The sequence below is a fragment of the Equus quagga genome, chromosome 18, assembly GCF_021613505.1.
Source record: "Equus quagga isolate Etosha38 chromosome 18, UCLA_HA_Equagga_1.0, whole genome shotgun sequence".
Lineage (NCBI taxonomy): Eukaryota > Metazoa > Chordata > Mammalia > Perissodactyla > Equidae > Equus > Equus quagga.
Window position 1 is genome coordinate 21873872 of NC_060284.1, and position 17289 is coordinate 21891160.

Consider the following 17289-nt stretch of genomic DNA (forward strand, 5'->3'; position numbering starts at 1 on the left):
ACTTGCTCCAAACAAACTGGCCTTTTCTTATTCCTTAAAACCACTAAACTCATTACTAACTCATAGTATTTGCACTTATTCTCTCTGCTTAGAATGCTCTAAACCCTTAGTTCATTCAGATCTAGGCTCAAATGTGACCTCAGAGAGGCCTTCCCTGACCACATTACCTAAAATAGAAAATAGTCATCCTCTTTGCCCCAATAACTGTCTAACTCTCTAATGTCTTATGGTGCCTTATTTTTTCTTCATAGCACTGAAAATTTAGTAAAAAAAAATAAAAATATATGTAGATATATATATATATATATAAACTTGCCTATTTCTTGGCTTCCTAGTTGAAATGTAAGTCTGTGAGGGCAGGACTTCATCTTGTTTTACTGTTACCTTCCAGCATATAGAACATGGATTAAAACAAAGTCATTTACTAGGTCCACAGTAAATATTGCTTGAATGAATGAGTTAAAATCAATCCAATTATCCAACCTGGTAATCATCTCTGATACTTCCTTCCCACCCATTCTCCATAGCAATTCAGTCACCAAGTCCAACACAAGCCTTTGTTAGGCCCTCTTTACTTTTAGTCAGATGATATCAGCCTCCTAATCAATTTCTCTGCCTCTTATAAGACATCCTTGTCCAATCCATCACCCACACTGCTGCTAGAGAAACCTTTCTAAAGTATAGAACAAAATGTTTAGTTCATGACACTCCTTCCTATAACACATCAGTAGTTCTCACAGCTTTTAATACAAACTCAAACTTCTTATTTCAGCCCTCAGGGCCTTAATGATCTAACCCCTTCCTACGTTTCTAGTCTCACATCTCATGCCTTCCTAATAAACTTTCGTCTTTTTAGTTTATACCAAATGTCAAAGTTGATCAAAACCCAAACAGCAGAAGAGAAAGATTTAGAATGTAGGAAAAAAGGATCCCTCTCAGTAATAAATTTCATATTAGAAATAAAAGGGAACATTAAACAAGGAATGAAGTATCTATGCTCTTTCAACCTTGTGATCCCCTGTTTAAAAAAGTCTTTTTACCACTTTCCATCCCCTCACTCCCTCATTAAGGGATTTTGACTTCATCCTAAAATAATTTTTACATTGAATTTTGCATAGAACTCTGTGTGTCTATGATACAGTTTATGAGGCTGAACAGATTAGCACACGGAAGAAGATCCTTATAATTGTGAGTGATACGATGGCCTTATTGCAAAACCGTTAAGTAATGTAAGTGAGTCACTGGGACCCTCATCTTGATTCCACTTTTTCAAACTTTCTGCTATGGCACCCAAATCCCACATGCTACCTGGGTAGTAAAGAATTTAACCTTGCCCGAAGAGCTCTCTTGCCTTTATCCTCAGCGCCTGGGAGGTAATCTCAAAGCCCTTGACTATCTTGCCTGATAAAAATATCTTTGTTTACCTGGGGGCCCTGGGCCACAACAGAGAGTCTAACAATGTGATTTATTGTTAGGATTTTGGGTCATGTGGTATCAATTCAACTTCAAGAGGGACTAGAGACTGAGGTCAGCTATGTGGGCAGTCGATTGTGTCTAAATGATGAAGCCCCAGTAAAGACTCTGGACAGGAGGGTTCAGGCAGCTTCACTGGTTAACAGTAGTCGGTGGATATTGTCACTACCATTGCTGAGAAAGTTGGCACTGACCATGACTCCACTGGGAGAGAACAACTGGAAGCTCCACATGTGGGACTTTCCTAGACTCTGTCCCATGTGTCTCTTCCCTGGACTGATTTTAATCTGTGTCCTTTTGTTGTCATAAACCATAACTGTGAGTGTAACAGATTTCACTAAATTCTGTGGGTCCTTCTAAAGCATTATTGAGCCAGAAGGTGGTCTTGGGGACTCTCAAACTTGCAGCTGGTGTCAGAAGTAAGCATGGTCTTGGGTACTGCCCCTTAATTTACACTAGCCCTTACACATTTTTCTTTTCAATGCTATAACTGCTCATTCCACAGCATTCTCCACTCCCAATATTTTTTACTTTTCCTTGAATTTCCTGCCATATCAAAACTTATCTGTGTTTTATTTTTTTAAATCCCATTCTTTTAGAGCCCTGCTAAGTATATCCTTTCATGCCAAGTTTATTGATCTTATAAGACTGAGTCCAAGTAATACCTCCTCTTTAAGCCTTCAGTGCAATTTTTGTTTGTTATTGTTTTTTATACACTAATGACAAATAGATCTTCTCTCAGTATGCTAATAAAATCAGCTTTCTAAGCCTGCAAGGCTCATGCTGAGAAATAAGCACAGACACTCCAACCTTGCTTGCCTTTTCTTTGAAACTTGTATAGTAAACAGCACTGATAATATTATCACTAGTTAGAAGAAAAGAAAGAAGGGGAGAGGGCAGAAGAGGGAGAGGTAGAAGGAGAGAGAGGGGGGAAGCATGGAGAGGGAGGGAGGAAGGGAGGATGGGAAGATGAGAGAGAGGAAGGGAAAAATGAGAAATTAAGTTTCAGTAGACAATAAAACTATGGTTCATACCCAAGTATTTGACTCTAAAACCAGTGACTATATAATCATGAAGAATAATACATACCTAAAGAAATAGATATGGGAGAGCCAATGGTTACACTTGTTTTACAAGTACAGAGAGCCAAAGAACCATTTTACTTGTCAATACTCAACAATATTCCATCATAAACTGGAAGAACAAGAGTAGTAATATGTTTATCCCTCAAAATGTAAGGATTCTTACATTTCTTAGTAATCATAGCTTAAAAGATTTAAAAGAAAGTCATCAACTTTTAGATAAAAAGCAAAGAGTAATACCACTTAACAGTGTAATAAATTATGATGTTAACTCATTATTAAATGACTAAATTAATATAATATAGCACTTGATTTTAATTAATTCTCACTGTTTAAAATTTTTATATCTCTGGGTCAGTTAAGTCCCCAAAGCTATATTCTTTCTAGTTTGTAGGAATGAAAAAATAAAACGATGGTTTAAAATAAAATCACCAAAGTTGTAAATGAGAAAGATTATACAGGCCTCAATATACTGTTCTTGTCATTGCCAATTTACCCAAATTGACTAAATTAACTAGATAATTGCCCAATATCCACTTTCTGTTGTTCTATATAGTCTCAGCCAAATAGTTAGTCAGTGCCAGAATCAAGACTCAATTTCAGGATTCTTGGCTTCCAGCTTACTAAGGAACTAAAAGAAGTTATTTAAAGCCAATTATTTTGATTTATTTTATTTTTTCAATATTATGAGTATATGGAAAAAGAAAAGAATCTGGAATACCCTTTTTTTCTACTAAAATTTATTGTATGCTCATCATATAAGAGGCACGCACTAAGCACTTGACATGAGTTACCTCATTTTATCCACACAACAACCCTATGTAGTCAGAACTATTATTATCTCGACTTTAGAGTTGCTGAAAATGATGCTCAGAGTAATTAAGGAACTTGCTCAAGGTCACATGACTAGTAAGCATTGGAACCTGGACACAAACCCAGGCTTCTGGCTCCAGAACACCTATGCTTTAGCATGACTGTCACACTGGGTATGCTAAAAGTGGCAGTTGTGACTTTAAAGTACTCTTAATGTAAATAACACATTTATTCTGGATAAAGAGATAAAAGTAAACTTATTTATAAAGTGATAATGAAGCTTTAACCTATGTGTAAAATTGTTGGTTGTGTCCTTAAGGAGTTTTGGCAGAAAATACTTGGAGTTACTACAGCTGGAATGAGCTGCTTCTCCATTAACAATAAACACATTTTGGATAAATTTCCACAGGAAATATTCTTCTTGGAGATGAGTATTCTACACAGAGATTTCTGCACATGTGGTTGCCACACCTAGGGATCATGGACCTGAGAATGCTGTGCATGTTGACAATTAGTTATGCATCTCACCGGTGTAGGTTATCATGTCGAGGTGTTGCAGCTATGCCAATCTCACTGGCAGCCAGCCCACCAACACAGAGTAATAACGAAAGTAGCCTGTATCAGGTAAGAAAAGGGATCTATATCTGTCAATCCTTAGAAAACTCAGCCTTAAAAATAATTTTTTCTTGAAATAGAATCATTTATTCATTAGGTTATACCTAAAACCTGGTTATAAAACAAATACAAAATTTATATTTATTAATAGGCTATTTTAATTGGTTTTCTTAGCTGTGTTAAAATTTAAAGGAATAACTGAAAACATAGCAACCACCTGCCTGGTGGTGCAGTGGTTAAGTTTGCACGATCTGCTTCAGTGGCCCAGGGTTCATCAGTTTGGATCCCAGGTGCAGACCGACGCACCACTTGTCAGGCCATGCTGTGGCAGGAATCCCACATGTAAAGTAGAGGAAGATGGGCACGGATGTTAGCTCAGGGCTGGTCTACCTCAGTGACAAAAGAGGAGGATTGGTGGCAGATGTTAACTCAGGGCTAATCTTCCTCAAAAAAAAAAAAATCTATATACTAAATGGTGAGACAGACTCCCCTCGCTCCCGGCAAGAACCTTTTTATATCACTTAACTCCAATCATAGTGGCAACCAGGATTATATTCTATAGGTAAAATATTGGAGAATTCTCCTCTAAAGAAACTGTACAGCCTTAGACATTCACGGTCCAACAAGATGGTCAGCTAACTTCCTACCTCATCACCCCATATGTAAAATATACCAGTTAACAAGCTTACCCATGCAAACAGAATTTCTGAGCCTATTTTTAGTGCCTTACTTTTAAATGATAACACAGGTACTACAGACTAATAAAGAAGTTTTCCAACATAAAAGACAGACCAAAACAAAAATTTGTAGGATACAAAGACAATTCAGGGAGCAGAAGAAAAGTTCAAAAAAATTATTCTTATCTTTGGAGAGATGAGAGTAGATATTGCATCAAAGAAAGAAGAACAAGATGTTATTTTTTTTAAAAAAGGGAACAATCTGAGTGAGAAGGCTCTTAAAAATTTAAATACAGCAGAAATAAAAAATTTAAATGTTTGAAATAGTGACTCATGAAAATCTAATATAAAATAGAACAAAAAACAAAGATGGGAATTAGGAGCTGAAAATAAGGAGCTCAATCAAGAAGAACCAACATCTGACCGGCAGAACTTGCAGAATGAGGAAGTAAATATATCAAAGAGAAAGAACTAACACAGGAAAATTCCAGAAAATGAAAGCTGTTTCCACAGTGAAAGGGTCTACTGAGTGCTCAGCACAATAAATTGAAAAAAAGACTTGTACCAAGGCATATTATTGTGAAATTTCAAAGTATCAAGGATAAAGAGATTATCTTAAGGGTTTAAAGAGGAAAATAAAAGGTCACATGTAAAGAATCTCAAATGTGTATAATATTAGTATAATATAAGATTTCTTAACTGCAAGCCAAAAGACAACAGACAAAAGCCTAAACTTCTATACCCACCCAAACTACCCTTAAGCTTATGGGTAAAATAAACACATTCTTAGAAATGCAGTGTTGCAAACAGTGTACCACCTAAGTACATGTTTTTAGGATGCTACTGGATGATATGCTCCATTCAGATAATGAAATGGACAATGAAAAAGGGAAATATGAGTTCCAAGACACTGGATGTAACAGAGGTGAGAGACATCAACTCTACAGGAAGCTTAAAGAACTACCAATCCACAGTATAACAGGAGAATTTTAGCTTCTAGAAGGAATATCACCAAGAAAAAAATATCAAATGGTTAGAGTATTTGTATACTTTTTTGGAAAATATTTTTCACAGAAGTTTTAGAAGTCTTACAGAGTATCTGAGAAGAATTAATGATTGTGACATAGAACACAAAGCAAACAAAAAAAGGAGACAATAATCTTGTAATATTGTACAGGAAAGAAAATATAAACTTACATAGTTCAGGGGTAGAAAAAAGATACACACATGGTCGTGATAAGGTAAATTATAAACATTAATTTAACCAAAAACTTTGATAAAAGTATATTTGAGAGGATATGGGGCCAGCCCTGTGGCAGAGTGGTTAAGTTTGGTGCACTCTGCTTTGGCAGCCCAGGTTCATAGGTTTGGATTCTGGGTGTAGACCTACACTACTCATCAGCCATGCTGTGGTGGCAACCAACATACAAAATAGAGGAAGACTGGCACAGATGTTAGCTCAAGGCTGATCTTCCTCAAGCAAAAGAAAGAGGAAGATTGGCACCAGGTGTTAGCTCAGAGCAAATCTTCCTCAGCAAAAAAAAAAATTTTTAAACTATATTGAGAAGATAGAAGAAAGGGAAGAGGGGGGCATAAGATAATATAAAAATGTGAAATCCTCATCATCAAAAATAGGAAGGCAGTACAGTATATAGGCATCTTATTAAGAAATATAGAGGTTAAAATCAAAAGACAGTACTAAAAGAGGTTTGGGTAGAGGATTGCAGGAGTGGGTAAGGTCAAGGGATACTGTTTATTGTTATATGTAGTACAACTTGACTTTTAAACTATATATTTGTACTTTTTTTAAGTTTTGAAAACTCTCATTAGCAGAAATAAATATATTCTGAGAAGTATAATTTGGGATAATCTCTAGCTCAAATAGATGTATTCATCAGTATTAAGATTGGGATATTTGTGATCACCATAAAAATCACAATGTCTCTGAAAATGTTTTTCTAATCTCCTGATTAGATGTTATTGATCATTGTATCATGTATCATTGTATCATTATTGTATCATGCCAATTTAACAAAAAATATATTTTAGGAAAAAAGTACTTCCAAGTTTCTGATAACATACTACTACTTTCATCTCTTTTTTGTGTTCAAAAGTATCCAATTTTCTAAAGTCAAAGAGGTGTTAAAAGATTTTTCTCTTTTTTAAGAACTCACAATAAGATTTTATGGTTATAAGAAGACTAAAATTATGATGTTCATCCTGAAATAAAAGCACATTTTCTATTCTGTAAGTGAAATCTTAAGGTTGAAAGAAAGATATTATTCCTTTCAATTACTCATTTCATTATTTCTGAAGTTTTAAAAATCTATTCATAAATATTCAGTTTTCCTTATATCTTTCTTTGCCTGAGCTTTTAATATTTTGATGATACATTTTGTAAATTATTAAATTCATAACACCAGTGGACAGCACTTGTGAAGCAAGGGTATGTGTAGTGGGAAGAGGGTGTTTTTGTCATTAAAAATGGACAGACCTAGATTCTAGTCTCAGCTGTGTGCGCCTGGGCAAGCCCCTTCTTTGAGCCTCAGTTTCTTCATCTGTAATACCTACCCTGCAGACTCATTATGAGGATTAGAATAATATATGTACAGTACCAGCAAAGAACAAAACAAAAACTATATATTTAATTAATAATGGCAATTCTCATCCTCTTTCTTATCTTCTCTATGGCCCAAGAGGCTTAATTTTAAAGAATTCGTAGACTTTGCAGTCAAAATACCTGAGTTCAAATCTTGGTTCCTCTTAGGATATTTACTTATTCTTCTTAATCTTGGTCTCAACAATTCTACCACAGGCATAATTATAAAAACCTTGTGATGAGGAAGTGGTGAAGAAAATACATATTCTAGGGACTGGTACATAATAAGTTCTCAGAAGCTAATGATAATAATAAGAAATTAAGAGAGAGAGTTTATCTCCTCTTCATGGCTACTTAAAGCAAAATAAAGTAACAGAAATGACTTGGTCAAGAATAGCATTTCATGAAGTTACATGTGACATAGGACCTAATTTCCCCATAAAAGAGAACTAGAAAATGCCTTCCAAAATATATTTTAATTCATCTGTGTGCTATTTGACAGAATATCTATCTATGTCCCCTTGTCAACTTGGTCAATCAGATAGAGTACTACCCCTTCCTTTGTGCCATCTCTCTACCTACATGTATTTCATACTTGTCTTTGTACTTGTCCCCCCAGTACATAGTTGCATGTTCTAGTTGTGGGTCCCTCTAGTTGTGGCATGTGGGACACTGCCTCAGCATGGCCTGACGAGCAGTGCCATGTCCGCGCCCAGGATCCCAACTGGCAGAACCCTGGGCCACCAAAGCAGAGCACGCGAACTTCACCACTCGGCCATGGGGCCAGCCCCCATGGTTAACTGACTATTAAGTTGTATTATTTTGTGTAAATTTCTATTACTTTGTATAAAATTGCCTGTATGGCAATTTGACGTAATCTATGATAATAATAATAATAAGATCATCTAAACTAGTTCACATTTATTGAGTGCTCCCTATGTTCCAGGTACTGTTTTGTGCTCTTTACAGGAAGTTTTTCAATTAATCTTCAAAAAACCTTAAGAGGCACCAGCCCAGTGGCATAGTGTTTAAGGTCACGCACTCTGCTTTGGTGGCCCAGAGTTCTCAGGTTCAGATCCCAGTTGCAGACCTACACATTGCTCATCAAGCCATAGTGTGGCATCGTCCCACATACAAAATAGAGGAAGATTGGCATAGACGTTAGCTCAGGAACAATCTTTCTCAAACAAAAAGAGGAAGATTGGCAACGGATGTTAGCTCAGGGCCAATCTTCCTCACCAAATAATAAATTAGAGTATACATAGATTTCTGAAATTCTATCTGTACACTATCAGAGCAACTAGCTAGCAAGCAAAGACAAAACAAAACATTGAACTATTTTCTAAACTCTCTGTTTGAATTAAATGAAATCCCACTGGTATGCAAATTTTATTTTGTTTTGTAATGATGTAAATCTAGATGGAACATTTAGTATATGCTTGTGTTGTTTCAAGAAGTGCAAAGGTAATTCAGTCACAGTTTGCCACCCCCAAGAACTCCCACTGAAAACGAACTCACAAGCAAAGCCTTTTTACTGTACAAAACTTCCCTTTTGTAGAGAGTTTGCTTAAAAATGTAAGCAATTTCACAGACGGAAGATCTGAGTAATTTCTTAAAGGTCATATTTCCCCCCAAAATTGGTTTCTTCTCCCTTACATTCTCATTGTACTGGGTAGAATTTTTATCATTTAATGTTGAATTTAGGGTTATCATGACTTTAAAGTCATGTACTTTTGCTGTCTGGAAGCAGAATTTTTATACAAGCAAATAAGAAGGTAACTTTCTTACCTTGTTCTTGTGCATGAACAGTGCCCACTGCCACACATAGCACAATAAAATGAAGAAGCAGTTTCCTAAAAAAAGAAAAAGAATTGGGAAAAACTTATTGGGGCATTTACAACCTGTAAATCACATAAAATCCAAAATGAACCCTAGTGCAAGATTAGGAATTAAGCTATTATTTTAATTAACACAGTATTTCAATATCCATATCGGTTAGGAGCAAAGGCTCTGCATTTAAGTTCCAGCTTTGCTACTTTACTTTGTGACTTGGGCACACTTTTTATCGCTTTATGCCCTACTTTCTTCATCGTTTAAATAGATCTCAGAAAGGTTTTCTCACCTTTTTTGGTGAGGAAGAACCACCTGAGGTGCTTATGAAAAATGCAGACTCTGGCCCTTGCTGCAGAGATTATGATTGATAAATTTGGAGTGGATCCTCAGGATGCATACATTTTTAACTAGGCGATTCTAATATAGATTGTGTGTGTACCAAACTCTGAGAAAAAACAACTTAAACTATTCACTATCTATAGTTACATTGTGTTTAAAATAAACTTAAATAAATATTATTTTGCCTAGATCACATATATCTAATTTTATGGCATGACACAAATAGGATTATTTGACCCTTTTTTTTTTTTTATCCTTTTCTACTGCTCTAGATCGGAGGTTTTCAAACTTTAGTGTGCATCAGAATCATCGGTAGGGCTTATTAAAGATTGCTGGGCCCACCTTGAGAGTTTCTGACTCACTAGGTCTGGGGTGAGGCTTGATATTTTGCATTTATTTCCCACGCAATGCTGATGCTGCTGATCTGGGGATCACACTCTGAGGCCATTATTGTGGAATAGATGATGCTCAAGAGATGTAAGAGATGATCTGTTTTTCACCTCAGCTGCACAGTGGAATCACCTGGGGAGTTTTAACAACTGCTAATACTTGGGTCCTGCTCTCCTCACCACCACTCCCAGAGATTCTGATTTTAATTTGTCTATGGTACAGGGACTTTTAGACACTTCCCAGGTGATTCTAATGTGTAAACAAAGTTGAGGACCACTCTATGAGATTAAAATGATTTCTCTTGGTTCTCCAGGGTGGATCCCAATATGATCTAGAGTTTGAGTAAAAAAGAAGCTCTTTTCCTTTCAAATTTATACTTCCAACAAATAATCGGCAGGATATATATCAGTGAGACTAGAGAATAGCTCAGGATTACATACTGAAGAAGAGTGTATTTCAGTCACTAAAGGAGACAGAATTATCCCGTCTTAGTAGAAAATGGAATGTGAAAGAAAGCACATCTCACCTGCCCAAGGTAATCTGGCTCACTTAGAGCTTAGAAACAACCCAACAGGCACTTTTCCATTCAGAACAAAGCAAATTAATGAATGTTACAACAACCAGCACTATTCACTTAGCAATTCAGCCAACTCATAGCTTCCCCAATAACCTTAGGGGAGAAAAATGGAAAATAAAGTTCTTTTTAGACATGTTAACAAGTCCATTCCTGGTGTGAGGAATCAAACATCAAACATCATCCCTTAGCCAGGTGATTTTAGGGGATTATGACAAATCAGTTGAGCCATACCTTATGTAAATTTACCTATGTACTAAAGCTGATGACTAATGGAGAGGTAGAGATCGATGATTAAAATAGATTTTCTTTCTCTTTTTTAATTATGCCCAAAACTAATAGCCAATTAAGGAAGAACAGGAAAAGTCAAGTTCCTCAACAGGTGTTCAAGGCCCTTATCATTCTGCTCCTATGTCCTTTTTTTAGCAATATGGATCCTACTACCCCAACAACCCCCAAACTTCAGCCATAGCACGTTATTTTCTATTCCCTGGACAGAGTTTGTAATGCCCGAAGTGCCCCCTCAGTCTCCACCTGTCAGAATCTTAAGTATCATCAAAGTCCAATTTGAACAACACCTGCTCCAAGAAGTTTCCCATCAAGCCTAAAGAGAACTGGATCTTTCCCATACTCTTGATGCTTTAATTGTAACTTTATTATAGCCCATATATGTTGTACGTTTTATGATTAATTAGTAAGTAAATATCTGAGAAAGCAACAGGTCTTCATCTTTTATCCATTTCTTACATGAAATTGGCAAGATAAATATTTTTGAACAGGAAAGGAGTAACAGTAACATCTCCCAATGACTGAGGAATTCAGTTCTTCCCCAATGGACCTAATTCTTTTAACACTTGAGAAAAGTAAAGGAAAATAAGGATGCTTTTAGTTGGATCTCCAAAAAAGAAAGAAGAGAAAGAAATTTTTTTAAAAAAATGTGCTATGGTAGGGTAAGTGGAAGCCTTCTTCTTTTTCTTGTTCTTCTTTTTTTTTTTTTCATTTTAACTGTTTTTCTTGTCTCTGAAGTGGGAACACAGAGAAGACATCAAGTTTAATTGACATAATCCTTTGATAAAGAGCCAAATTCCATCATTGTATAAAATGGATGTCTAATGAATTTAAGCTTTCTGGGAAATGTCTAGTTGGGCCAGGCTTGTTTATTTCTTTGGTTTTTTTTCCTCCCTTCCCATGATATTACATTTACTATACATTTACTTAATAAAGAAAAAATATCGCAATTCGACATTAGCAGTAGATGATAGAGTTCTTAAGGGCAGCAACTGTGCTTTGCCCTTCCCCCCTGTTGTGCTGTACCTACAGTGCTGAGACGTGCTAGAGTCCTCATGTAAGTTAAAATTAAAACTGTAGTAAGTTGGAGAGAAAACAACATGGTTAATAAAAAGGTAACAATAGATTGAGAGTCAAAGACTAATCCTGGTTCTATTTCTAACTCACTGTGTGACCTTGGGTGGATCATTTCAATTTTCTGAGTCTCAGCTGACTCATCTATTACATGATGACATAATATAAATTTTATATTTTACATTCCAATTATAAAACCCTAAAGTTTGTGTCTATGGTGGGATTCCATTGATAAACTGGCATTAAAGGACGAAGATCAAATTACTGAGCAAGATGTTCTATAAATCATTATGTATAAAGGACAGGTCATTGAACCACAAATCCAGGTCTTCCTACAGTTCTGGCCAATACTCTTTTAATTAAGCAACCTGAAATAGTCTACTAAATTTGCTAATTTGTTCATATATTTAGTTTACTCTAACAAGAAGTCTAGCTAATGTATTAAATATGAATATTTTTCAAATATTCAAAGCACGTCTGTTTTTGTTCACTTTTTTGTCTGTCTGGACCATGTGTCACTAATATAAAGTAACAGAAGTACCTATGCTCAGACATTTAACAAAATCAGACCAGGTCTAAAAGAAGCCAACAGTATGGTAACAAACATTCAATAAAGGTTCAGAAAATATAACTCATGATATTAATATTTGAGGATATCTAACAAAATATGAAATACTCTGTGTGTCTGGTCTGCTAGCCACATTTTCAGTTTGATATAAGCCACAGTCAAAACATAACCAGACATGTGAGGGGTGAAGGCCTAAATGGGATCAAGCCGGAAATAGATATCCGAAGACCATACTCAGAATATTTAAGGAGCTAATATCCATCCCAGGCATCTTCCCTAAATAGTTCTTAGTGCTATTCAACTTTCCCTTTATCTGAAGGGTCTGAGTTACTTTAGGGGAATCTCAGGCATCTTCTTGTTTAGGGCACCCATGAGAGACTCAGATATTATGATATATGACTTCAGGCTACTGATGCTTATGCCTATATAGATGCAATTTATAGTAGTGAGAAGACCTTGTGAAATCTTGTGAATAGTGAACTTTTTTTTAATGAGGTGGTGATTTTCATTTAAACCAACTGGAAAGAGTGAACTAATCTGAAAAACATACATGATATACATCAATAATTTAAACAATTTCCATCACACTCCATTTACAAGCCAAAAACTTCAAGTCGTGATAGCTTTACAGATTTTCCTCTTTACTAGCTGCTAAGATCCAGATAGTAAAATTTCCGTCCTTTGTTCTCAAAATAACTGAAAAACAGTTCTCATCCCAGCAGTGGGGATAAAGTTAGGTGATTTAGGGAGTAAAGTGTTGTCGATAACTTATATACAATGAATTTCTTAGACTATCAATTCAACTCACTAGGTACTTGTATAACCAATCCAGTGTGAAGCATACCAGAACTTTTGATTAAATTCCAAGCATATGGGCAATTCATGAATGCAAGGGAGGAAAATGCTTAAGGACGTCTAGTGAACAAAATGCCTAGAGTCCAGTCAGTTACAGGGAAGAAAAATCATCTAAACTAGTCTGTCCTCCTAATATGGCAGAGATTGTTAAACTGGTTGCTGCCTAGCCTAGCAAAGTTCCTGGCATATACTAATGTTAAATAAAGATTTTTAAATGGATGAATGAATCTGTCAACCTTCAGTCAATAAGACTATCAGGTGGTCTTGAGTTTCAACAAATATATGACTTCTCCAGCATCTTCTACCTGCACACTGATCCCAAGATCAAGAAGTCAAGTCTTCCTAACCTCCATTTGTTTAGCTAAGAAAGTAAGCTGGTTTAAAAGCCTTTTATGATCTAGTCTCTGTTTATCTCTCTAGACGCAGCTCCGGTCACTCCTCCCCTAGAATGTGTGCTCCAACTAACTTCGTTTCTCTCAGGCCCTCAAATGCCCCGTGCTGTCTCACCTCTGGGCCTTTTACTGTTCTCTCTGTTTGGAAAGTTCCAAGCTTTGGAACTTAAGTTCTCAGTCTAGACTTCATTTCCTTTGGTCAGCCTTTCCTTCCAGTATTACCCCTCCCTAGCCTCCCCACGTACCCAGGACTGCTAGGTGTCCTCCTGTAAATACCCTTATCTCATTTTGTTATACTTGGTTTTTTTGTTTTCTGTTTCCTGTACTGAACTGGCTGCACTGGGAGGGCAGCAACTATGCTTCTGTCTTGTTCAACCATTGTATCCCTTCTCCCTAGAACTATACTGGGCACAAAGTTGGAGCTCAGTAAACATTTATTGAATAAATGATTGAATGAATGATCAGTGAATGATTGATAGAATAATATTAGCCTTTTGTAAGAATGAAAATGAAATGGTCTTCACTTGTTGCTCAGAGTTACAAATTCTAAGTTATAGTTGCAAAGTATAGCAAGGTAACTAGCACAGCTATTCTAATTCCTCTAATAAAATTTATTTTTCTCCTGCAACTTCACAGATTACCAAGCAGAATATCTAAACAACACTCAAAATTACTTTCCAGAAATTACAATCTCTCTCCCTGAGACATCAGTTTATTTTAAATATTTATTTGAACACAAAGTTAACTAAGCAACTTTAAAAATAGAATTTCATGCCAGCTAGGAAATAGATCTTTATATCCAAAACTCTCCCCCCACTTTGATTATAGAAACTCTTTAATTACAATAATAGCCTGCCTGGGAGACTTTCTGATAATATGATAAATCAATGTATCTAACGCTGACTTTTGGTTTTAATTTCCTTTTATTAATTTCATGGATTCATATTAAGTAACCCATCTAAAGGCAGCTCCATGAAATAAAAGGCTTTTAAGGATCCATTTTTAAAACTGTAAATGTTTTTGAGTGACTAATCATAATTGTGACTTTTAAAAACTACCCCTGCTCTTATAAAACATCACCACAAAAGGATGGTGGAAAATGAAAACCTCAGGGATTTCATTAGGGCCCCACAGGTTTAATTCAGAGGCCTGAGATTATCATCAGCTAATCAGCTGCTTCTCCCAAGCCCCTTTCCTACAGGGTTATAGCGTTTTTTTTTCAAACTGAAGAACTCTGAATTCTTTATGGAGACTGGATTTTTTTTGAGAAACAATGTTCTCAGCTCAATCAATAACTATGTTTTCCCCGCTTTGCACGTGTGTGGCTGGAGCTGTGAGGGGCTGCAATCTGATGTAACCTTGAATTACCCTTATTCTTTGCAGCCCACCCCCACTGGCAACTGTGGTGGAACAAACTGGATGTAGAAAGAGGCTGCAAGGCCCCTGGTGGAGAGGCTCTCTGGGAGGGCAGGGAAGACCAGCGCCTTCACCCAGGACCGGCTACCCACCCAATGTCTCTCCACAAGGGTTCTTTTCCCATTCCACACAGTCTGATTTTTCCTCAGAAGTTCCTTGGTATAAGCCATTTCTGTTTGGTTTCTCTGCCTCCCACCCCCCAATCATCTGGACCCAATTTACAAACCCCAAACTGCCCAAGAATTTATGCAAGACCTTTTCTGGGAGCGTCTGGAAGGGAAGTGTAAACCAGACAAGACAGAGGCCAGGAGCAGATCTGCTTTAATCCTTGAGGTTGGTCACAACTACCAAGGGGAATGTTAGGCAGCGATGTAGGCCTTGCTCAGTGGCGAAGAGAAAGCCCTCGGGGCCGAACCTGGCAGGGAGGCCAAGAAGGGCACACGGATGGACGCAGAGGCTGCGGCTCCACAGGAGGTAGAGGGCCTCACCCAGCCTCTCCTGGTGGCTCTGGACCCGCGGGGGCCCGAACCTCATTCCATGGGCCCCTCTGGGATCAGCGGGAAGATGCTCCCGGTCCTACAGGATGGGCTGCGCCCCCTGCCCGGATCTCCGGATGGGTCCACGCGGAGGGACTTCTATGGAGAGAAGGGATGGGAAACCTGCCTGGGAAGCCACTTCGACTCCGTGAGCCGCTCGGGGGAAGGCGGTCGGCAAAGCTGACCTCTTCTCGGACCTGGGTCTCCTGGCCCGGGCACCTCGTCGCACGCGCCGGGTGCGGAGGGTGGGAGCTTTCCTCCTCCTGATTCGTCCAGGTGCGGGCGCGTGGGGAAGGGCATCCCCGCCGGAGTGGAAGCCCGGCTGCCAGGGAGTCCAGGGTTCGGAGGAGAGAGCGCGCGAGCCCCAGCCAGGCTCGGCCGCACGCGGCTGGGAAGCACATGTTCACACAAACGCTGCCACAAGGCGGTCTTTCTCCGCACCCCGCCTCCGCCTGCCCTCGGCTGGCCCAGGCAGTTCTACCCCCTGCTCTCCTCCTACCCTCCCGGCGGGCACCTACTCTCCCGAGGAGTAGCTTCGCGGCAGAGAACGACCACAGCCGCTTTTGTCCCTCGCCTCCCCGGGCCCAGAAGCAAACTTGCGTAATCCATTGACCTCTTCCAGGGGGACCCGGGCAGCTGGCCAAGGTCTTTCGCCCCCTACCCACGCTCTTTACCCAGTGAGGGGGTGGGAGCAGGTACAGCGCCCAAAGTGTAGGTGGGGTGCCAATCAGGGCCGGCGCGAACACTCCCCGGGAGCAGCAGCCCCGCCCCCTAGTCCGGCCCCTTCCACAGTGACATGCCAGGGATCAGGGCGCAACCTTGGCTCCAGATGGGCTGCACGTTTGTTGGCCTTCTAACGACGAGTCGACTGCCTCTGAGTCCCGTAGGTCTAGCAGCGCCCTGACGCCCGAGGTTCTGCGGGCACCCTCTCCCCCATTCGGCAACTCTGCCCCACGCCTGTGCCCCGCGGTCGAGGCTGCGCGCACAGAGCCCAGGGGACCGCTAGCGCCCCAGCAGTCCCCAAGCTGGACGCCCCGAGGAGCACCGCAGGGAAGCAGGACCTCAGCTAGGGCCCTGAGGGAGGAGTAGGGAGGAAGGGCCCCAGGGCGGCGGAAGCTGGAGCCGGGGCGGGCGTCCGAGCCCACCTCCGGAGCCGCGGGAGCCGCCGCCGCCGGCGTCGGGACGCGCGCCAGCGAGCTTTTCCTCCCGAGCCGCAGGATCTCTTTAGCATAAACTGTCTGAGGGACCCGCTGGCAGGAGGCTTCCTTTCAAACACGGTATTTTACAAATTGAGGAGTCAAGAGGAAGATGCCACAGTTGCTCATCGGCTCCCAACTTCAGAAAGTGCCAAGGAGCAGGAGCACAAATCTCCAACCGGCTCGGCGGATCCGGGGGTGGGGAGAGGGGTTGGTCTAACCCCTGCCCTGGCGGGTGGGCTACTTACGTTTTTGCTGTGTGGGAGACCTTTCCACGCCTTGTCCTGTGGGCTCCTAAATGCATTTGTATGCATTTGTCCGTGCAGCAAAGCGCTAACGGAAAACAGAAGCCAACTCCGAACTGCTAAGGGTGCAGGTACTGTCCATGAAAAAGGAAAAAAAAATCACATGAAAAAGATGCTCCAAAACCGCAACAACAACCAAAAAAAAAGGGAGGGGGGTGACGGGGAGAGGGATCGCAATAGCACCCGAAGGGTGGACAGCTAGGCTTTCTAGCTCCCTAGCTCGGTAACGGACGAGCCCGGGGGGGGGGGGGGGGGGGCCCCCCC

The 17289-nt window shown here is 39.6% G+C and overlaps 1 protein-coding gene across 9 annotated transcripts in view; it reads right to left on the minus strand.

Moving 5' to 3' along the window:
* Positions 1-17289, minus strand: part of COL24A1 (collagen type XXIV alpha 1 chain) — a 348320-nt gene that overhangs the window by 330611 nt on the left and 420 nt on the right. For all 9 annotated transcript variants that reach the window (XR_006886072.1, XM_046645896.1, XM_046645897.1 and 6 more), the window contains 2 exons: positions 16969-17099; positions 9048-9112 (listed from right to left, as the gene is read on the minus strand). Coding sequence is in view for 8 of the 9 variants with exons in the window: in XM_046645896.1 (XP_046501852.1) it covers positions 9048-9112; positions 16969-17024 (121 nt within the window). In the remaining variant the exon portion in view is untranslated. The remainder of the gene's footprint in view (positions 1-9047; positions 9113-16968; positions 17100-17289) is intronic.